The sequence below is a fragment of the Chiroxiphia lanceolata genome, chromosome Z (genome assembly GCF_009829145.1).
Source record: "Chiroxiphia lanceolata isolate bChiLan1 chromosome Z, bChiLan1.pri, whole genome shotgun sequence".
NCBI lineage: Eukaryota > Metazoa > Chordata > Aves > Passeriformes > Pipridae > Chiroxiphia > Chiroxiphia lanceolata.
The window spans coordinates 51,207,134-51,230,378 of NC_045671.1; the positions used below are offsets into that span (position 1 = coordinate 51,207,134).

At 37.5% G+C, this 23,245-nt stretch overlaps 1 protein-coding gene across 1 annotated transcript in view; it reads left to right on the plus strand.

The window, feature by feature from the left end:
* ADGRV1 (adhesion G protein-coupled receptor V1) overlaps positions 1–23,245 on the plus strand; it is a 266,178-nt gene that overhangs the window by 237,093 nt on the left and 5,840 nt on the right. Inside the window, exons 94-95 of the mRNA XM_032674825.1 lie at positions 18,507–18,698; positions 20,270–20,447. Of these exons, the coding sequence (XP_032530716.1) occupies positions 18,507–18,698; positions 20,270–20,447 (370 nt within the window). The remainder of the gene's footprint in view (positions 1–18,506; positions 18,699–20,269; positions 20,448–23,245) is intronic.

The following is a 23,245-nucleotide window of genomic DNA, read 5'->3' on the forward strand; positions in this document are numbered from 1 at the left end:
AAAGTTTATTCTCAACCCATTCATTGTGATAGACAAACACCCCCGTGGTACTGAGGTCATCAGTTTTTAGGGAAGCACTGAATATTATGGAGCTAATGATAAACCTCCAAAACTCGGAAACTGTATAGATGGGAAAGTTTAGATAAGACATTAGCCATCTTTGGAGCAGTGGATTTGGTTTCTCATGTTTCAGCACTGCAGGGTGGTCTCTGTGCATATATGTCTTCCTGCTAAACATCATTATGTTACAGAGGCTGATCTGAATGTTTCTGAGAAATAAATGCGTGTGAAGTTTTAATAGCCTCTAGGAAAAGAACCATTCCCTTTTCTTCCACCCACACATTTCCTGCACAAGAACCCTCTGTGTTGTACAAGCCTGATGTTTCAGCAGTATGAGGAGGATGTTTTCTCCTTTTCTTCATAATAAATACAGATGAAACCTTGTTCAGGGAATTGTAAAATTCATGTTAAAAAAAAATATTTTCCTTATTTTATATACTGCTTCAGTGGACTCCAGGCAACTACTGCAGAAAAAGTAAATACCTTTACTGATTTTATCTCTCATAGTTTCATTATTACTCAACATATTACTGACATGCAAATTTAGCAGAAACCATGATAAGCTAAAATTTCATTCTGAAGTAGCGCTGAAATAACTGGAGTTCAGTAAAGATTGCCTTAATTGACTTTTTTTTCCCTGAAGTACTGTATGCAACATAAAGATCTCTTTGTCTTTAATTTTATCCTTGACATAGAATACATTTTAAACAGGTGTTACTTTTGGAACTTGTTTAGATTTTTATAATGTTTTCCATCTGATGAGTGTGGAATGAATATGAGTTAAAGGACCATCACTGAGCCTTGATTTGTAGATGATTTTTTGAGTTGGTAAGAGAAGAAGACAGAAGGGGGTATGAAAAATGTGTAGAAACTGGGAAAAATAAAGTCCGATCAGTTAAGTCCTTAGAGAATCAAATCTCATGCCCCTTATAGAATAGTGCATAAACAAACCTCCCTCATGTGGGTAAAATGGTTACTGCATACAGCAACCAGTGTGAGTTCAGAAGGAGTTCCAAACTTAAAAAAAATACAGAAAATTTAACAAGTTTTCTCATCTAGACACAGTTGAAATATCTTGAAACCATCAGTGAAATCAGTCTTTGGCAGCTTCTCCTAACAACACTTTAAAAAAGCATTTGTGCTATTAATCTGTATGCACATAAACAATAAATGCTTATTTTCCAGTGAGGACAGAGCAATTCTCTAGGTACAGTTGATAATGATTTTTCTGTCCTAGGAAGTAAGGAATTAGAAATTGTCCAAACCCGGACAGAGTTAGCCTAAAAGAAACTCTTCAGTGGATTCTTTTTAGAAGTGCTGTCTTCCAAACAAGTGTTGTTGTGGGCTCTGTCAGGTCACATCAAGACTAAAGAGGAGGTAGTTGCCAAAAGAAACGGTGACTCTGTAAAACAGTGACATGAAATGGAAATAGTTTGCCTTTAACTCAAAAGTGGTTTGGAATAGAATAAGCAAAGAATCCTTGATTAAGGCGAGGAGACTTCTATACATCAGAAAAACCTTTTTGTGCCACAACATTGGTTCAGTTACATATTCTATACTAAATATATTTTGATTTTGACAACTAAAATCCCATTGGTTAGATATCAGTTTTACAGTTAAAGATCAGATACTTAAAAGTAAAATCTGACTTGGATATAGTGAAGTTAGCATACTAATCCAAGGCATTAGCTGCTAACCTAGACAAAAGAAAAGCACGAAATCTGTTCAACTCATAGGCAGGTATTTGGATACAGTTTTGCAACAAAATTAGAGGAGCAAAGGGAAAAATATGGTTAAAATAAAATGGGAAAAGTGTAAAAAAATAGTAATATTGCAGGTTGATAATAATCTTCACTTGAATTTTCATTATGAGCATGGCAGAAAAATGCTAATACAGTTTTTCAATTACACAGATTTAGGTATTACTGGCTATTCAGAGGACTGATGTATCCTACACAATAAAATGGATGATTTTTAGTCTGTGGAATGACTTAATAGTAATTATATGATATCCAACAACACTAAGTGCAGAATTATGCACTAAGATACTGATAGTGAAAGAATTTCTGCTGTAAGTTGAGAAGTTATATATAAACAAGAAATAGAAACTGGGATGAGTGTATTACTTTATCTCAGGAGAAATGCAAATCAGCAGTATAATGCAGAAGGAAGCAAATGTGACACTAACATTGTACCCAACAGTAACCTGAATGCCATTATAAAAGGTACTGGTGATGCATTATTTGGAATCCTCTGGACATTTCTCAGTCCATTGGTCCAAAAAATTAATTATGTATATGGTAGGAATAGAAAAAAACAGTATTAAATGGTGATCAGGGATTTGGAAATCTTATTTCAGAAACCTGAAAGTATTTCACATGTTATCTATTATCTACTGTCTGTGTGCATGCTGACCTAGCAGCTGTATAATCACACTAGAGTCATCTTGCATGCAAAACAATGTATCTTAATTTTTTTTAGAGACCTCAGTCTGTTTTCAGAGTTTACTTTGACTAAGAAGAACTCTTTGAGTTCCAACACCTCAGTTCTGTTCAGGAGGCAATGTGGTGTGAGGGCACAGAGCATCTTTCAAAGTTACGTTCAGTTTACCTGCAGCTACTAGCGTGGGTAGAGCCCTTCCCAAATCTTCGTTTGTGAAGCCTAGCCATGATGATGATGATGATGATGATGATGACTAGCACAGTGCTCTGACAGCTGAGATTTGTAAGGGCAAACAGTTAAACATCCAACCTGCTCATAAACACTGAGTGTGGCTGTGATCTCATACATTCTTTGAGATTTTCAGTATTTCCTTCTGTTAACAAAAGGTCCATGAATTTAAGGAACGTGTTAACTGTACTGTTGCAAATTAATTTCAAAGTCAGTTTGTTTGAAAGTATGTAAATGTAATATTGCAAGTGTTTTCTTTTTGTGTTGAATTTTTGGTGATGGATTTTTTCCTCCAAAGGAATGTGTCAACAGTTAAATGTGAGATCTGAGTATAACTGCTTAGTAGTGACTTTCTCAGGAGCTTTCTAATGGATGTGAGGACTGCAAATCATTTGGGTCTGGAAGGAGTTGAGCAACTGTGAAGCTGGAGCTAACCACAGTTGGATGAAAATCACTAAATTATGTTTTCTTTATTTTGAGCAAAATGTCAAGTATTGCTTTTTTGCCTTTGCCTTTACAAAGGTCAATTGGATTTAGAAAAAGCACCAAATCTACTTGTACTGTCAGCTGATTGTTTGTTTAAATCTCCAGATATGTTGTTTTGCTGTTACAACAGAGTCGTGAAGAGTTTTAGTGACAAAGATCCTCAATTGCAAAACTGGGAACCACGCTGACATTTTTTCTTTTTTCTTTCTATATCCTCTCAAAGGAGATTGAGTAGAAGCCTTCGTTTTGAGGGGGCTATCATCTAATTTCCTGTATGTGGGTGTGTGCAAGTGTGAGTAAGTAAAGCACATAATCTACTGGAGAACTTGCTAATGTGATTGTGCTTTAAAAAATGTGAAACAGTGAAGCAGGGTGAAAATTGTGGCACATTCTTAAATAGGCTCGGATATTCTGCATAGCTAGTGGCATATTTTGAAATTTCCGTATTTCTTATGCGCCCATCACCCTCTGGGATTAATCTTTTGAGTTCCAGAAAAGAGAAAATGGGCATTTTAATATACATAGTGATTCCTTTTCTCAGTAGAGCAGAGCTCTTGCACAACTTTTTTCTTATTCCTGGCTTCTGAAAGATAACAAGATAAGAGTGATTCTCACCATGAAGACTGCTGCTTACCTGTAAAACTTTGTTATTTTCACACTACCTTTTTTGTAACCCCCTATTATTAGCCAGGTAGGCCAACTTATGTGACAGAAATTTTTTACTTCATAAAAAGTGTATGTACTTACAGATCTACTTTCAATTCTGTAGCTTCATTTTCTTCAGTGAACAGAAAAGGGTTACTCCCCACCTGTAGACATCTAATTTAATACACTGATTTCCAAAGGCTTTTTATATGATCTGTAAAGAGGGAAATGTGGTTCCAGAGGATGCTTCACCAGACATGTAAGGTTCCTGCTTTCACTTAGTATAGCATTTCAGTATTTAGACTCAGAGATTTCATCCCAAAGACAACTCCCTCCTTAAGCACCTGCTTTTGTCCACTTCTGCATGGGTTTTAAAAAAATAAAATCTAGACGTTGCCTACGTAGAGAAAGAAAGTCTACAATCACCCATCCCAGTGTTTGTTTGCCTATATCAGAATCATTTTTCATTTTTCCCTAAGAAATAGGTAATCTAGAAGGAGAAACAAATAATTTGTATCTACATTTCCACAGGGCCTTTGCTTTGCAGATAAATACAGCATAGATGTCCTTCGTGAAGGCTACAGTAGTATAGGAGAAAGTGAGGCCATGGAGTCATGATGAGATTTTTGGATCACTTGAAGGTTTTTTAAAAGAACCAGTGTAGAAATATTCTAAAAAGTCATTTATCCACGATCTAGATGTGTGTGCTGAATTTTGTCTGAAGTTTTTATCCCAATCCCTTGAAAAACAATGCAATTGTCCTACTTTCTTTTGAAAACCAACTGAGAAAGTATCCTTAGGGCAGCTGTTACCAAATTTTAGAAATATTTAAATTAATGAAAATTTTGATAGTTTTTCATCTCAGAAAATATTTATAGAAAACTACATCTTACTTGGTGTATTTGGACAAATTTGCAGAAATTTGGAAGTATGGATAAAAAAACTTGAGAAATTCGGTATTATCACTACCATAATATAAATTTTAAGTTCATATGTTGTAAAGAAACTTCAAAGAATGCACGGTGAGTCATTTTCTGCTTATGCAAATCATTACGATAGGATACAATGATATAATATGTGCAAAACTGAGTTTAAATTATTTTTATTTACTATCTTTGTTTTGTAGTTTACCTAGCCTGTGGGTAGCCATGTCTGTTCTGCAGCAGCATAAATTACCATCCTGTCAATCTTCAGATATGAGTGTTATCATCTTATTATAGATGGCTGGAATAAAAACATGGGAAGATAAATGACTTTTATGGGGCCAGCATATTTGCTAATATAGGAAGCAAGCTTAATGGCGCCTACATTCCAGGTTTGTGCTTAGTTCAATAAAACCACATTACTACCAAACTCTCAGTCTGTATTGCCACAGGTGTGTTTTTTGAATGGATTGTGTTTTCTAAATGGAAGCCAAATTTAGTGCTACTAAAGCATTAAATCCTTGTAACAGTAGAAAGTAGAAGGAGCTTTGGGATAAATTATTATCAGGACAATCTAAATAAAGACCCTCCTCTTCCTGGAAACATCTCTTTTTGGATTGCTTTAGATTTCCACCCTAATTTCCATTGACAAATAGCATTAACACACACTGTTTAGCCGCTTTGTTAACATGGTTTGGTTTAGTGTGTAAAAATGATTTGTAATAGCTGAAATACCTAGCATGGACCAGAAGAAAATAAGGCAATACTTAACACCAAGTTACTTAACACCAAATGGTGTCAACTGTATCTGGAAATTTCTTCTTGCACTGTACAAATACAAAACCTGCACAAATACAAAACCTGCACAAATAAAAGATAAATAAATAAAACCAAATAAATTCCACAAGCATATTTATAGCTTTCTGACAGTAATGTGATTTCTGTGTGTGACTTGCATAGACTGGACCACCTAGTGCATGAAAAGATTATTAACTTTGTTCACATAAAAGCCCTTATGCTGTATACCACAGCTTTTCAAAACACTGTTTAAGTAGGTGTTAAATGGTCCAGTAATTTTTTTAATAAAACCAAGAATCAGTCATCATGTCAATACTCAAAGACTTTGTGTAGAGGATAGAAATGTAGTTTAGGATTTATCTAAATGCAGTTTAGGATTTAGATGTGTTTTGTAGATTGCTTCATCCTATCCCACTGAGTAATCTCATCACCAGCACTGCTGACCCAGAGGATCAGAAGTTACTTTCATAGGCCTATACATATCTTTACTGCTGTCTTCATTCATTTGCTGACCCCAGAAAGGCAACAGGGCAAAGATAGTCCCAGAAAAAGAGAAAGGTGTAAGGTTACTGTATCCCCTTCTCCTAAATGGTAAAATTAAACTCATACCATGTTCTATGAGATCCTTTCATTAGAATGCTGGAAAAAAAATCTTGATTTCAAAGTCCTGACTAGGTCTTTTCATTGAAAGTGAAGCCTTCCATTTATCACATTGCATAAATACTGAAAAGATGTAAGGGTATTTATTTGTTTTCTTTACCAAAAAAATGTCAGTGCATCTATAAAGTGTGAGTGCTGGATTTTTGGGCTGTCATTTGAAATGCATCTGCTACATGATATGGCACAGATAATCTTAAACAGACATGAGCTATAGCCCATCTGCTTTGGAGCCAAAAGTGATATAACAGTGTCAACAGAGATGCAGAGATAGGGAGAATAAGGGTGAGGGAAAAAGCTTCCAAACTTAGGCTCAGCAAATTTACCGACCTTACTCTGCTACACCACTGCTGACCTGGGTCCTCCATCTTATGCTCAGGTAATGATTCCACGTGCCTTCTTCCTTAGTGGCCTTTGGATTGGTCATGTTTTGGTTTGTGCTGTGTTTTGGTTTGTATTAAAACTCTTCACTTTCATAGGTATGATTAAAATTTGCTAAATAGCAGGCACTTTGGTAAGTGCTTTTTTACACAAAATTTGCTAATGTCCAGCAGGTTGAACTGTAGTTATCACAACAACCACTCCACAAAGGCTGAACTCACTGCAAAATATAACAGTCAGGTCTATACCATATATTAATGATTTATTGATCCATTAGAAACTATGAATAAATAGAACCTTTGAAAAGATTCTGCCAGTCCTCTCAGAATTAGTAGTAATTAATGATTACACCTGCTAAGAGTCCATTTGCCAAGTATAAAAATGCCTTTCATGGGTGACATTCTTGCATAGGCCAATGTATTACCAACAATTTTATGGTTTTATTTTGGTTTGGGGTTTTGGTTTGTTTTGAGTTTTGTTGTTTTGGGTTTTTTTTAAGTAGCAGCTTGCATACTGGATTTTATTATAGTATTTTCTTTGCATATGGAAGCTGAAGTGCTATATGTGTGATACTCATACATGAGATGAAATCATAAGGTCTAATTCCTTTCCTGTTACTAGCAGCAAAGTTTGGAAAGATTGCTACTATCAGTACTTTTTTCCATTTTTCTGCTAGATTCCTTTAAAATGAAGAAATCCACTTCAACCTTCATTCATTCAATTTCTGCAGTGAGACATAATATAACTAAATTATGACACAAAGTAAATACATTTTTTGCCGTAATTTATATTGGTGTGATTTTCATTTCGTGTTTATACTTTTTAATGGAGGAAAGAGACTTGTGTCAGCATCTTTGCCACAAATTTGACTTCTAGTAATGTAATTTTGCATCTAATTTTACGTTTAGTTTTGCATCTAGTAATTTGTTGTCCATGAACCTTAACCTAATGCAGTGAGTTCGGTTACAAGTAACTGAATGCATATGCTTTGAGTAGCTCTATATCTAAATTCAGAGGTAGGTCTGTGTGGAGCAGTTACCTAATGCCTAGGGTGGAAGTTCATCTGAATGGTAAAACTTGCCTTTCTTGTTGAGTCCGTTCAGAGAACAATTGTACCTGTTCCTGTTTTATCCATATTAAATTACCTTTGTAGCTACATGGTTATACAGTTTTATATATATAGTTATAGATAATTATGGGTAAACACAAATTAAAATATAATTCTGTGACCCAGAAAATATTTGTTATGTCTTAGACAGCACAGACATCATCTTAACAAAACCGTTACAGGCTGTTGTAGATTCGAAAGACTCCTAAGGAGAAACGTAAAGTGACTGTGAGCTGTGTGGTGAGAGAAGCTGTGGTTTTACACAGAGAGGGCTTGGAGAAACTGGCTTATATGGCTTCAGGAGTGTCATTATGTTACATTACATTGAAGTTTTCTGATTGAGCCTGCAACAAGAACCACTGTCCTGGTGTTGGTGGTGGAGGCACTGTGCCCAGCATAAGAGCAGAGAAAGCGGAAGCCTGCTCAGGTTCTTACCCTTCCCACTGTCTTCACTGGAATGGGATGGTGAACATCACCCTATGGATTTCTACATTCATTAAATTATATTAATTACTGTCATTATTAATTACATGAAATGACACTGCCACACCAGGCAGACTTCCAGTACTTACCTATATAGGTGGGTTTTATATAGCGTTATGTTTGATCTGCTTGACATAAAATTGCTTCAAAATCCACCTGCCTGGCAAAGTTTCCCTGTCTAACTTCAGAGTTTCTTACTAATTCCCTCAGGAAATTGCTTTGACATCTTACAAGGCTTTTCATTACTTACTTATCAGTTCATCTTCTCAGCTAACTTCTGCAAGGAGCCAAAATGCTTCTGTGAGCACCTGAGCATTCACAGTCTGGAAGTGGAAGCCTAGTTAGGTCAGCATTCCCCATCTGATCTGACCTGTAAGTACCTCTAGGCTTGTGGGGCTCACCCCTGCATGCTGACCCTGCTCTACAGGCAGAGCCAGTGCTGCCTTGGGACTGTGTGGAGGAGCAAGGCTGGAGTTCTTTTTCCCAGCTCTGACTGGTGGAGGGAAAACCGCAGAACTGGTAGCTGCTCTGGTGCCACTAGGAACAGGAAAGTGCAAAGGAAGTCAAAAAGCACCAGAGTAAAACAAAAAAAAACCAACTAAAGTGCTTCTTCCAGCAATGCACTTTTCTCTTGATTCCCCATGCAGCTCTGGAGCTGGCAACTGTCTGTATTTGCTTGCATTGGACTTGCCATGCAGCTTAGGCAGCTCTGTCAAACACTTTGAGTGGTTTTGCCATGGGAAAACATGATCCTACAGAGCCAGCAGTTATTGCCATACAAGGGTGCTGGAAAAGAATAGAAGTGATCTGCAGCCCTGACACAAAGTGGGAAACCTCAAAAGGACATTTATTCCATGCTAAGTAATTGGAAAATCTATGCTAACATAAGAAAACAACAGCTGAGAAGTTTATTGCTTTGAAAAACGTGTGAAAGTCTATCCTTCAAAAGCTCCTATCATTTTTGACTCTGAAGAAATGCTCCACAGATAGCAGGAATGGGTCACAGAGCAGGTCATATCCAAATCCTTGTGTTTAGTGCTGCAAACATGTCTTAGGTCACTTCTGACATTAATCCATATTTAATATGAGTTTGTTTTTTATTTTACTCTGAGAAACACTACCTATGAAAAGAGATCTCAAGTAGTCTCTTGAGGTACTCCCTATTCTCTCCTTGCACAGACTGGGAACAAGGAGGGGCAGAGGAAAATCAGCTCATTATCTCAAGCCAGAAAGTGTATGATTTTGATGACAGAGCCAAATTATATCTCCACCTACTCTTATTCACCTGCCTGTCAGATATGGAAGGACATCTAATCTTTGTCCTCATTTTTGCCCGTGTTTCCCTTTCTTGAAAAGTATACCTATCCAAAACAGTTTTAGCTTCCTGCTTTATAAATAAGACTTCTGTTCTGCTGTCCCTGAAGCTGTGGAAAGGCAGTAAATATCTATAGTAATTTTCATTAAAATCAAGGGAAGTAGAAAGGGTAAACTGCTGACAGTTCCTGTGAATATCACTTAATAGCAAAGCCTGCTATATAAGACCTCTACTTCTGAGATAATCAGTTATCTGGTAAAATTGCTTCTGTAGTAATTTACCTATCTGTTATTCTGGATGTAAAAAGCATAAAAAAATCATTGTAAGGTATTTACTGAGGTCAATTTTAACTAACGGGTGGTTGAAGATGGTGAGCACAGATGGTGGTTGAAGATGGAGTTCCTTACAGCACTTTGTGTCTGTAGCACTCTAACTGGCTGCAGCATCCTGAAAAGGTTTTCCAAATAGTCAGAGAATGCTGGAGTGTACAATCACCTTATTCCCACCAGTCTTGTCCTAAAACACCCAAGCAGAAGATATGAAAAGTAATCATATCCGTTATCCACAACCTTTCAGTTCCATCCAAGACAGTTTTTTGAAAGTTTGTTACATTTATGGCTTCTGAAGTTTCACAGTTCATGTTACAGTTTTTTATGGCACTACAGTGAAATAAATACAGCTAAATAAATAATCCATCCAATTTCTCTGTCAGACATCACAGAGTAACAGGAAATAAAGAGACAACAGTAAGCATAAGAAAGATTATGACACTGAAAGAATTCCTTAAGGACGACAAATATTGTTATAACAATAACTTCTAACTGTACTTAACTGTTTGAGATTTTCTGTAATACCATGTAACAGTTCAGCAATAAACACAAAGTTAGCTTCTCTCTTTTGAGTCTTCCTGTCCACCAATGCCTACTTTCATTTCCCTGTTTCTTTTATCTCTGTGTATTTATCATTAATACACATAGGACAGAAATTACTGCTTTAACAAAAAATAACAATAGAAAGAAAAATGTGCTGCAGGAATAGCACTTTATTTGACTTTTATTTGGGAAGATTGACCTGTTTACAGTGATGCTAGTATGTATGGTCTCTGAATGTATTCTTTTCAATTGCTTCCTTCCCTCTTGAGCTTTCAGCTTGCTTTCAGGTATAACTAGAGAATTATCTGACCTGAGACTGTTACTCAGGGATTCTCTTGAACTAGGGGCAGAGGCAGCAAAGGCTTTATTCATCCACCTTTTCTTCTCTGTTTGAGAAGAAAATAAAAGCAGTAGTAGGTGTAGATTGTAAGGTGTGTGCTAAAACATAGGGTTATAAATGTTTACCCTGGAAAGCAAGTATGAGAGTAAATGTCTGAAAAATTTTGTGAAGCATATGTGCAAGTTCATGACCTCTGATATTTCTAGGTCTTTACAGACAATGCATCTGAAAAATAACCTGAGAAATAACCTTATTATGTGTGGTCTTCCTGTTTATTCTTTTCTAGTGTAAGGTTCATCAGTCTGTTTTTCATGGTATGTGATCTGGTTGCTTTCTCCTACCAGAGTGGTCCTCCATATAGGACAAGGTACAAGAGGACCTCAAGGGATGCTGTCTCCAGTTGCTGTTGCCTGTGCAGGGAAGAAAAACAACAACAAAAAAAAGGCAGAGGGAAAAAGATCCATGGGCAAATAAATGGGGCAGAGATGGGGAACAGTGGGGTGCTAGTCTGTTTTGTCTTCTATTGACTGTTCTTGACTTCCTGCCACCACATGTGGTTGGTGAGATTTGCTGAATCTGACAGAGGTCTGTAACAAGCAGCTGCAGCTAGAGGTGTGGGGGAGAGTTAGAAGCTGCTTCTGCATGGTGGCTCTGCCGTATTTGCTCTCCAGTTGTCCCACTCTTAGTACCTTTGGTCTTGAACTCAGTATTTCTTTCTTCCTCAGCTAAGCTGAAATACAAAAATAGGACTTTCTTGATATTTCCAGTATGACTACATTGGAAGGAAGTGACAGAATCTTATTCTAGCCCAATCTGCACATCTGGCAAGTTCAGCTAAGCCTCTGTATTTTCAGTACATCTTCAAGATGAACACCTCTCTTAAAATTTGAATCTGTGCTCTTAAAACAAACAACAACAACCAACCAAAAAAAGAGCCAACCCCTACCCCCAACAAAAATAAAAAATAAAACTCCCCAAAACCTTTTCCACCACTGAACTGACAGTGCTGAAAACAGAAGTACAAATAGTTGTGTGGGAGTAGCTACAAGTGTGCTGAGAGCTATGCAAAATATTTATAGTGATTCCTGAGTATCCAAGCAAATCTGATTTTTAAAGATGTGCTAAAGTCTATGAACTTTTCAGGTAAGCCTTAGCCAAGTTTAGACTAAATCTGAGCTGAGTGTAGTTTGCCAAAACAGATTTATGGCTTTGGCTTTAGGTAGAAGTTGCAAGATTCAGCATGGTGTTGGCATAGCTGGTTCTGCATAAAGAGAAACTTGGCAGTTTAGACTGAAGTTTCCTGTGTTATATTAATATTAGGAGAACTTATTAATAAAGCAGAAAGTGCAGTATTTTTTTTCATTATTACAGAATATACCTGTAACCTGTGTATCTGTGGAATTAAAACTTTACCAAAAAAAAAAAGCACTGAAAATAACTATATTTCAGGGAAAACCTGAAAATGCATTCTTAATTTAATGATATGTATTAATTATTACTTTTATTAATTCCATTTGTTATGGCGGCTTCTGTGCTTGTGTATATATGTATGTGGTGGCAATTGACTGGTTCAACAAGTTTTTCCTGTCAAGATGGTATGAATTTTGCAGTTCTCAATTACATTTATTTTCCTCAATCACATTTATTTTGATGTGAATTTTTAGGTCTTCAGCTGTAACTGACGCAAGTCTTCTCCTGCAGAGCAGAATGGGGAGTAAATACCTCAGGAAGCAAAGTGCAGATAAGCAGTAAATGTTCCCAATAGAAACCATGATAAGATAAGTTGTAGGACTGGTTAGAATTACAATGGCTTCGTGAAAACTGGTGCTTAACGGCAAATAAACAGGCAAACCCTTGATGATACACAGCAGGTTCAAAGTCGACTTACTAAGTGTAATCGCCAGTTGGCAGAGTTGCACTGCTAAGGACAGGGTTTTACAACAGTCACTTTGAATTCTAAGAAGAAAAGTTAGATTTAAACAGAAGGGTCTGGTTTATGTTTCGAAGGTTAATATAATTGGAGAGCCGTGAGTGGGAGATGTTAAGCAATGGCTAAAGATGGTTTATCCCGTGACTAAGAGGTTACATCTGACATAAAAAGATCTTCAAGCTATTCTCGAAATAAAATATGGTTTAAAAAGATACAGCAGAAGATACAGCAAAATAAAATGTACATTAAAGACTGCTTTTTGATATCTAAACTTGCACAAAAATGCCATGTCTGCAATTTATTACAATTATCTCTGAAAACAAGGAAGGAAAGGAAGCAGGAAAGGAAGGAAAGCTTTCCTTGCAGAAGGAAACAGAATTATATGTTTTGTGTTTGCCACATGGTTCACGTTATTAATACTATTGCATGTATGAATATTCATTTCCATGGCTAATCCAAAAATTATTAGGGAAACGACATCAAATATATATCATACATTGTACAATGTCTCTGATTATGATTTCTTCAATATGATTCCTTTAATTTTGTGAGTAATTTTTTGCTGTACAGATACTAGCTTTGGAATGTAGTGAAACATGTAAATTATCTGGATTAATCAGACAGGTAGTTTTCCCAAAAGCAGTGGGTACTTGTTATGTAAATGTGGGTTAATCCACAGCAGTCTTTGACAGCCAGAGATGGAAAACTACATAAGAAAAGAGAAGCCCACAACAGCATCCCTGGCCATGAACAGCAGCCTGGGAGGAACAGCCTGACCATTAAGTTGACAAGCAAAGGACTTCCTAGGAGTAGTTGCCAAGAGTAAATTAGTGTAGTCCAGACAGAGAATAAGATGAAATCTCACCCTTATAAAATTAAAAAAACTGAAGTGAAACTAACCAAAATATAAACCAGCATGTAGAAGTTACTTTACAGTAATGGCAGAGTCTCAAAAGCTGATCCAAGTATAGACAACTCATCTGTTGTCAGAGGCACCTGTTTTTTGTGAATTTTGGGGGCTTTTTTAACCATTTGGCACCAATAAAGGTGTAACTAAAAATGATAGTGATTTTGTAGCCATGGTGACCTATGGATCAGGATGAACCATTTTTGGTAACTGAGGTCTTTTTGTGGTCTAACTCAAGGTGCCAACTTTCTTCAGAAGCCTTGGTTTCACTTAAAATATTCTCCTTTGTAAAAACAACTTCTAATGATACAGTCATGTGATGATAGCAAGCCAAAACTTCCACATTAAAATAGGAAGTTAAAGAGTGTCTCTGTAGAGTGCACACAATTTTTGTTAGTGCTAATACATACCCTGAAGCAGGTTGAGGAATTGTTAAAGTAGAGTGTTGAAATTACTTTTCTTCCCCAAAAGTCTTTTTAAGATACTTTAGTTTTATATATAGAAATACCATTCCTCTAAAACAGATGTCATTATCTAAATCCACTTATCCTTGGAAAAATAGGTTTTACAATTTCAGGGTGAGGTATCTCAGACATGATTAAAATACTTGTGGGAAAAGTATGATGTGTGTTAGTTTTTTAAAAAAAATCTAATGCCTTGGTGTGATTGTCTTTATTATATCAATAATAAAATCATGGGATACAGTAGTCATCTTGATTTTCTCTCCGTATGTAAAAGGGAGATCATGAAGTAGTTTGTTGATTACCTACAGTCTGTTGTATCCTTTCTCATTGCTATTCACACAGTTAATTTTCAAATTTAAACATACTGTAGTGTGAGCACAGTAAGTTGGAACACACAGAGTTAGAGGACAAAGAAACAGAGAAACACTGAGTGTCAAATGTGCAATGAAGGTTTTCTATGGATCAGTCCTCCACGTCTGCATGGGATCTCATGAAGTAAAAAGTATTCTGTCTTTATTGACAGCTGTGGAAGTCTGTCCTTAATTTACTAGCTTCCTACAGTGTCACTCAGAATAGATAAATCAAGCTGTTGCGTAGAGAATCCCCCTCACATCACATACCAGGAAGTATTTCCCTTCTTCTTCTATGGAGAAATTTCCACAGTCTCTTCGGGCAACTTGTTCCAATGTTTAATTACCCCCACATTAAATATGATTTCTTTATATCCAATTGGAATATCCCTGTTTCATCTTAAGACCTCTATCTCTCATTCTCCTGCCGTAGTCCTCTGCCTTTTCCATAAATACCTCTAGTATTGAATACCTCTAGTGAACTACTAGGCATAACCTAGGGCAGCAAAGAGGCTGTTCCCACCTCACTGGCCAAAAAGGTCCCAGTGGACTTCTGCATGTGAGTTTTCTTTAAGACAATTGTAGCTGTGGTTGATATGGATAATTATTTCCCTGACAAAAGAGCAGATGTGTAGGCCAGCTTGCTGAGATGAAATAGTAAGAGCTTAATTGTCTTCCATTAGCATGTATTAGTAAAATAACCAGCAGCCTCTACAGACACTCTCTTGCAAACATTTTTCAGGCAGGTATCACATCTGAGAGGAACAGTAAGTTGCCTGTCTATGTTCCCAGCTTTGGGAAAAACTTACTGTCTTCTTGAAGTAGTTCTCACTTTCCTCCATGGGAAATACATTAGTAACTCTTTTTGCTCTTACCTTTTATTGTGACGTTGCACTAATACTACTATCATAACGTAGTGGGGTTAAATGTTTTGTAAGTAGCTCTGTGGGCCCAGTGCACAGAATTTATGTAGTTTTACCATTAAATCCTCCAGAGTCCTAGATCTTTAGCTTACTTCTTGTCTGCTTTTATGGAGCCCAGGTCAAGCTCTTAGGTTATCAATCAGTCATTTCATTCTGAGACCCAGGAGTTTCTCATGGTCTCCCAGTACATGCTTGTGAGCTGAGGAGAATGGCTCTCAACTGTATATGCAACAGCAGAGCAAACTGGCACTAGGCTGAGATTTTGGGGTTTGCGTTTTGAGGTTAGGTTGGGATTTTTTGATGAAATTTTCTTAAGAATAAAAAGGTAATATTTACCACAATTTTAACAGAGATGCCGTTGCCTGTGTTACTAATACCCATACCCAGACCAACCTCCTTTCAATCCTTTTGGAGCCTGCAGGTTACCAGCAGACCTGTCAGCAGAAATTGACTACTCTCTGCATTTCGTACTTGGTCCAACCATCAAGGACAACATCTGTGTGTCTGAAAATGTATAGTGGTTCCAAATTGGCCAGAGTTGTTTATGTATTAAACTCAGAGAAACATATGTGAGAATGCCAACAACCTTATTTTTGTAGTGATTTATGACTATTTTTACAGTGTTTAAGGTTGAAGTGAAAAAGAACATTATGAGTGTAAAAAGTGTGATGAAGGATGGTTCAATCCTCATATTGGGGCTTTTGAAAAAACCCACTGAGACTGTGAAAGCTCTGGTTGCACTGACACAACCTCAATGTCTGCATCCTGCCTGTGATCTTTCAGATTAAACAGCCTGGGAGCTGCTGGTGTAAAAATAAATATAAATCAGTATGATTTAATTCATGGCATCTTCATGTGTATGGTCATTGGAGCTCAGTGCTGTTTGAGCAGGACTGTTTGCCTTGTTTTGACTTCCTACAATTCTGTTTTGGTGGTTTCTAAGATGCAGAGTTGTCACACTAAGACCACAAACCCCTTTTAATACTTCAAACAAAACCACACTAACAGTATAAAGGAACTCACCTCTACAGAGCGTTATCCCCTTGAGACTCTATATTTCAGTAAGAATATAGGACAAAGAAAGTTCCATCCTTTTTCCAGCCAAACAAGAAATTTTCTGCCCAGCAGCAATTCCTGTGAATATGTATTGCCTACCTAGGAATGTTTTGGTTTCTAGGTATAAGGTTCTATTTGTAAGGCACTGCTGTAACATTTTGCAAGACTGGAAGAAGTAAAACAAAATTTGTATTTCTGTTATCTCTCTCAGCCTGTGACTCCTCCTGTCCTTACGTAGTCAAATAACTTCCCTGAGTCCATGTGCTCATTATGGAAGGACCTAGAGGAGCTGTTTCGTCACCTGTCTGCAGAGAGTTAAATCAGGACACCAGGCTGAGTTAAGGAAATAATTGTGGCACTTTATTAATGTTTATTTGTTTTAGAAGAGTGAGCGTCTACAGTTGAGGCTGCACAGGAGAGTGACTTCTCATGGACTTTGTATGCCAATGTCTTATGTTCCTGCAATTTCAAAAGACAGAGCTGTGTAGCATTTTCAGCTAATGGGTTTTCTTGAAAAGCACAAAACCACTTGAAATTTGTGTGCAACTTTTGTGGCTAGGTCCTCAGAGACTGAATTGCCAGAGGCTACTCTGAATTCCATGTCGTCACTGTTATCTGTTCTTCTTGAGGTTTTTATCCTTTTTATATCCATTAAACAAATTAAAATAAATCCATTTGCTGGTCCCATTATGCTTGACCTACATCAGAGTCCTTGGATTTGTTTATGGAATGAAAGGACATTTTGGTTCCTTTTTAGTGTCTCTTAAGTGCAATGTGTGTTTGCATCAGTTTTTTGGAATGTATTTACTTACATGTATCACAAAGAAATTTTCTCTCAGTGAACTACTCTGAGTCCTCATGACAAATAAACAGTAGTATGGAAAAGTGGAAAAATATTTTCTCAAAATAATTGTTTTTAACACTTTTCTTGGTGGTTTGCTGTTAAAAAATTTCACACACAGAGCTTTATAGCAGCTGTAAGAGGGTTTTCCAGTGTTTGAACAGCTGAGAGGAAAATCCCATTGAATCCCATTAACTTCTGTTATGTGTCGCTTGGGACATCATATAGTTTTAGCAATAGAAATTAATAATCTTTGTATCATGAAGTGCTGTTGGCTGGAAATGAGCATATATCTTGGGTATTTGCAATCTCCAAGTATTTTCATAATTCCTTCCATTAGGAATTCACAAATATAATTATATGAAACTCCTTACTATTTATAATCCCAGTTAGTAATTTCATGCCAATGGATACCTTTGAAATTAATTGTTCTGCTTAGTACAATTGGTTTCAGGGGTCTAGAGGACAATGTGAAATACAAAAACCATTGCAAATGTAATTTTATTGCAGGAATTGGTAAGAATCCAGCAGTCTTCTTTCTGTTACTCTTTTGGTAACCCGTTCTTTAGTAATTATTGAAGTGGTTGATTTGTCAGTTGGAACGGATTATTTTCCCTCAGTATAAGTGCAACTTAAAAAGTAAAGTAAGTCAGATTTCATATTGAGAAGTTCAATCACCGGATTTCTTTACAAACAAAAGACATAGTTACAATACTTTTCTTGGCTCAGTCTAAAGGTCAAAATTAGCAAGTTTTAAAGAACTGCAGAGGCATACAGCAGAGGCTTTGTGGTAATCAGAAATGAAGAACAGTGTTGAATTAGTGGATATCACAGAAAATCTAATTTATAGTTACAACTTGGTATCTGTGACGGCAGCAGTGCAGTTTGCATGAGGTTGAAACTGGGGTAAGAATGCAAAGAGCCAGCAGGTCAGCAAGGAAATGAAGAATTGTGGCTGCAGACCAGCAGCCAAATCCTATTGTAAAGGCAGACTTTAACCACATTTTCACTATTATAACAACTGTGAAACTCAAGTTGGTTTTGTTGTTGTTGAGAACTTGGCTTTGCTTTGCAACTGTGTGGGTTCAACCAAATAATCATTTTAAAATACTTTAGGATGGTGGTAGTGGTGGTGTGTGCTTGTGTGCTTTTTAGCTGGAGGCCTCAGGATATGAACTTACTTTTAACTTTCAGATCTCTGATGGGCAGCCATGATGTCCCTTATTTTTCATAGAAAACTCTGATCTAAGCTCCCTGCATTTTACAGGCTGATGTTCTTTTTCTCCCTCTGTTTCAGGGTCTTTATGTCTTCGTGGTATATTTTATCTTGCACAACCAGCTGTGCTGTCCTGTGAAAGCAAGTTATACTGTAGACATGAATGGGCATACAACTCCAGGATCAGCATTTTTCACACATGGTAGTGGTCTGCCAGCTGCAGGAGGAGAGATCAGCAAGTCCACACAGAACCTCATCAGTGCTATGGAAGAGGTAAGAGTGCCCTATAGTGCTCTGTAGTCATTAACTTGTGTATTGAAAATGTACCTGGAGATTTAAGTGGCAGTTCTGAAGTGTAATATACAGGAATGAAATGCTAATTATTAAAGGTTGGCTTTGGGGAGGTGAACATTTTTTTTTTAGTTTATTTTAACAACAAAAATTGTTGTCTTTATCCATGGCAATATTCTTGGAACTTACCATTACCTGATATCCCATCTAAAGAAATTCCCCTTTTCTATTTGAGTCTTTGGTTTGTTATAGAGGCTGATTAAACTGTCAAAAGTAAGTAACGAGAAATCAAAATATCAGGTTAATTCTTTCAGCTTACTGTAGATCTTAGATGAGCTTTAAGTCAATAATTTCTCAAAATTATGTTGTCCAAAATTTCTGGAAACTATAATAGAATAAATTTAGAATAAAATGGGAAGGGGAGGGGAGGGGAGGGAAGGGGAGGGGAGGGGAGGGGAGGGGAGGGGAGGGTAGGGGAGGGGAGGGGAGGGGAGGGGAGGGGAGGGGAGGGGAGGGGAGGGGATGGGAGGGGAGGGGAGGGGAGGAGGGCTAGTTGAAAATTTCCACCTAAACAGGTTTTCCAGGAAAAATACTTACTTGATGGAATTGAAATATTTCAAGAGAATATATCTGTTCTAGTCATAATTTTTGTGGAAACCAAAATACTTATGTGGCAGCTGTTTTGCCTGGTTTTCTACTTACTTCACTCTAGGTTTATATGGATTTTAAAGCTTCTCAGCTGCCTCCTGACAGACCACTAAATTTACTCAACTTCTCCCCAGTTCAGGGAACAGCACAGCTTCTCAGTCCTTCACAGCAAGTTTTTGTGTTCCTGAACATCTAAACAGTGGATGAGTATTGAACCAAGAAAATATATTTTGATTGGCCTAAAATATACTTTTTTAGAGTTCAGCGTTTTGGCTTTTCATGACATTTTAAGGGGCAGATAGACTTGCAGAAACACCTCTTTACTCGTTAACTGAAACTCTAATATTTTGTGCAGCTCCACCTTAAACTGAGTGTAGGAGAAGTTGATGTCAAAACTGTAAGACATCACTAGAAGCTTCAAAGACTGGCAAAGTACTTTAAAATACTGCATTGATAAACATGGGAAGTGGTGGGTTGCCAGTTGTAAATCATGTAATGGAAACTAATGATGATTAGTTGCTATAGAAGGGAGAGGCAGTGCAGAGGCAAAGGCACTGGTAAGAGAGGATTGAGCTGAAACCTTTCAGTACTTTACTTTCCGTACTTTAAAGTTTTCCATTCTGGGGGTGAGTGTTCAGAAATAGCAATATTTTTATAATTTTTTGCTGTAGCTAGGACAGACATAATAAACACAAGGTTAAATTACTTATATTTGATTTACATGTATGTAAATATATATATATTATTTATTAAAAAGAAAAATGGCTTTCTGTTTCACTACAGAAGTGACAGAACAGCTGGTTCCAAAATCTCTTTGTCTTCAGTTGAGCTCTGGTCATAGTTTTCAGTTTCTATCCTATAGTTTTGATGACTACTGCATTTTTGTGTCTTTTTAAACTCTGCAGGTGCCTACAGACTGGGAGGGGGCATCCTTGCAGCCTGCTAGTCAAGCTAGTGCTGCCTTTAAGCAAAGTCCACAAAATGGCAACGTTTTCCACCCTTCTGGAGGATTTAGTACCAGCTCATTGGTTGCTGATGAGGAATCACAAGAGTTTGATGACCTAATATTTGCTTTAAAGACGGGTAAGTGACTTTCCTCCTTGCACCTCAAAGTTCATGTTGTTATGATGTCACCATTCCATGAGCTCCAGTTAAGGAGGTCTCAATATAACCTGATTTCCAATGAAAACCTGGAAGATAAGTCAACATGGCACAGAGTCACAGCAGTGATACCAGATGAGATCTGGCAGACACGAGCAAAAGCCCAGCTGCACCAGGCATCAGGTGAAGTACAAATGGACTGGATTGGAAGCAGGAGGTCACGTGAATCATGTGAATGATTTTTGGGGATATCATTGAGCCGTACAAGAGACAACAGCAAGGTTCTGGTGACATTATCAGGTTAAGTCATCTGGCACACATAGTTTCAGGAGCTTGTTCCCTTCAGTGATATCCAGGGAAAGTCAAACTGGATGGAAGACTGAGAATGCTGCTAATAAAGGGATATTTGTATTCAATAAGTTCATAATGCTGAATATCCTAAGCCAACTTGCATTGCAGAAAAATCCTCTAATTGTGCAGCCCCCGACATAAGAATGACATGGAGTGATTTCAGAGGAGGCCATGGAGAAGTTCAGACTGCTGGAGCAGCTCTGCTGTGAGGAAACTCTAAGAAGGCTGGGGTTGTCAGATTGGAGAAGAGAAGGCTCTGAGAAGAGCTTAGAGACCCTTCCAATGCCTAAAGGGGCCACAAGAGAGCTGGAGAGGGACTTCTGACAAGAGCATAGGCTGACAGGACAAGGGTGCAATGAAAGAGGGCAGATTTATATCAGATTTTAGGAAAAAAATTTTTGCTGTGAAGGTGATAAGGACACAGGTTGCCCAGAGAAGATGTGGCTGCCACATTCCTGGAAGTGTTCAAGGCCAGGTTGGATGAGAATCTGAGCATTCTGGTCTAGTGGACGGTGTCCCTGCTCATGGCAGGGGATTGGAAATAAATGGGCTTTAAGATCCCTTCCAACCCAAGCCATCTTCATAGGAAAATCTGTTTTGTACCTATTAATTTTACCTAGACATTTTGCATTACTTTGTTAGCAGTTAGAGGTTTTCTTTGTCACTTTCAAAGCTAGGTGCAGAAGCTTACGGTTGCAAACCTTTTTTAGGTATGTAAGAAGGTAGCTTTTGGATTTTAACTCCTTTGAAGGAAACCAGATAATTCATAGGTAGTTAATAAGATACAAAGCCATCCAAATCTGACACTGATCATCACAGTGTTTTCTGCTTAAGCAAGTTGGTCGGCATTAGTAAACTGCAGAAGACTGAGACTTAAGTAATAAAAAACAATCTAGGTAACAGCAGTAGTTATAATTCAACACAAATTCAGCACTTCATTATTTTTTTCTAGGTCTTCAAGCTCCATGCCTAGTTAATTTGTTTTCAGTTATTTTAAAGGCATTGTGTAGAAAGCCAACTTTTATTGCCTAAATTTTATTGTTGTATTCTTTATTAATATTTTATTAATTTTATTTCTTATGAGCCTTTTGTATTAATGTGATTTGAAGCAGAGACCTCAGGCCACATTTGGAGGAAAATATTTTTGTTTGCATTACTGATTCAAATAGTGTCTTACAGTTTTAACCCGGTGCTTATTCCTGTGACCAAACTGTGTCCCCATTTACAGGAGTAAAAAACCCCATTATTTCTAAACCAAATCAGTTGTCCCATCTGGTTCCAGCCCCACACACAACATTTGAACAACATGAACTGAAGAAGTAGCGTGGAGCTTAGAGCAGCTTTGACCAGCAAAGCAGATGTTTATCAGCCATTGTCTTACACATAAACTGTAGCTCAACATATACTTAATAATAAATAAAATAAACAAATAAATAAATAAATAAAAAAGGTTTTCTGTGACTAAAAATCTGTTCTATTATTTTTATCCTCTTCTCCAGTCCAGTTCAGTGCATGGCCAACGAGAGGGAGGCAGGGAACCACATGGAAACAATAAAAAGAGAGATGAGGTGGTGGAAAAGGTTTTTTTAAAAATCTGTTTGGCAATACAGGCTTATACTGCCAAAGTATTCACTGAGCTGTTGTCTGACAGGAGTTTTATGATAATGGTTAAGCTAGCAGGCACTGAAACAAGGTCATCTCGTGATCTCTCAGCAGCACATTTCTTCCTCTCCCGCTTTGTTGCTTGTGCTCACATGAAACGACATCTGCTCAGGTTCAGTTTCTCCTCTTCTTCCTCTCCCCTCCTTCTCTATGCCTTGCCACTCCACATCAGGTTGGTGCCCTTGAGCACCACTCTTAGCTCCAAGGAAGTGGTGGTCGTTGGCAATTGGAAGACAAGCACCTCTTCTCCAAGTGGGCTGAAGTGTATGGGCAGCTGAGACGCTTTCTTGCTGCACTGCTCTCGCCTGTGTGAGGTGCTTCTCAACCCTTTTTAGACCAGACTTCATTTCAGTAGACTGAGAATTCCTCATTTTGAGGAGGCTTTCTAGAAGAGCAGAGAGAAGGTGCTTTGCCCCACATTAGCTAGTTTTATCACTTCTAAACTGTGGGGTGGTACTTTTGGGTATAGGGGAAGATTAGAAACGCTTGATCCACTATTGTTTGAGCTTTACCTTTGATAAGCTGAAACAGAAACCTCCATTATTTCTGTTCCCTAAAACTGTCAGTCTGTAACCAAATTTAGCCATAGCTGTGCTCAAATATTAGCTCCCGCTCTGAAGGTTAACTGAGGATCAGCAGTGATTAGCAGAGGAACATGTAAAAATGTCTTTATGCCACTTTGTGCTTCATCTATCATTTCATTCATAGTCCTTTTGCTGTAGTTCTGAGCTCTCTGAAGGTGACTTTGCTTACGCTGTCTGTAGCCA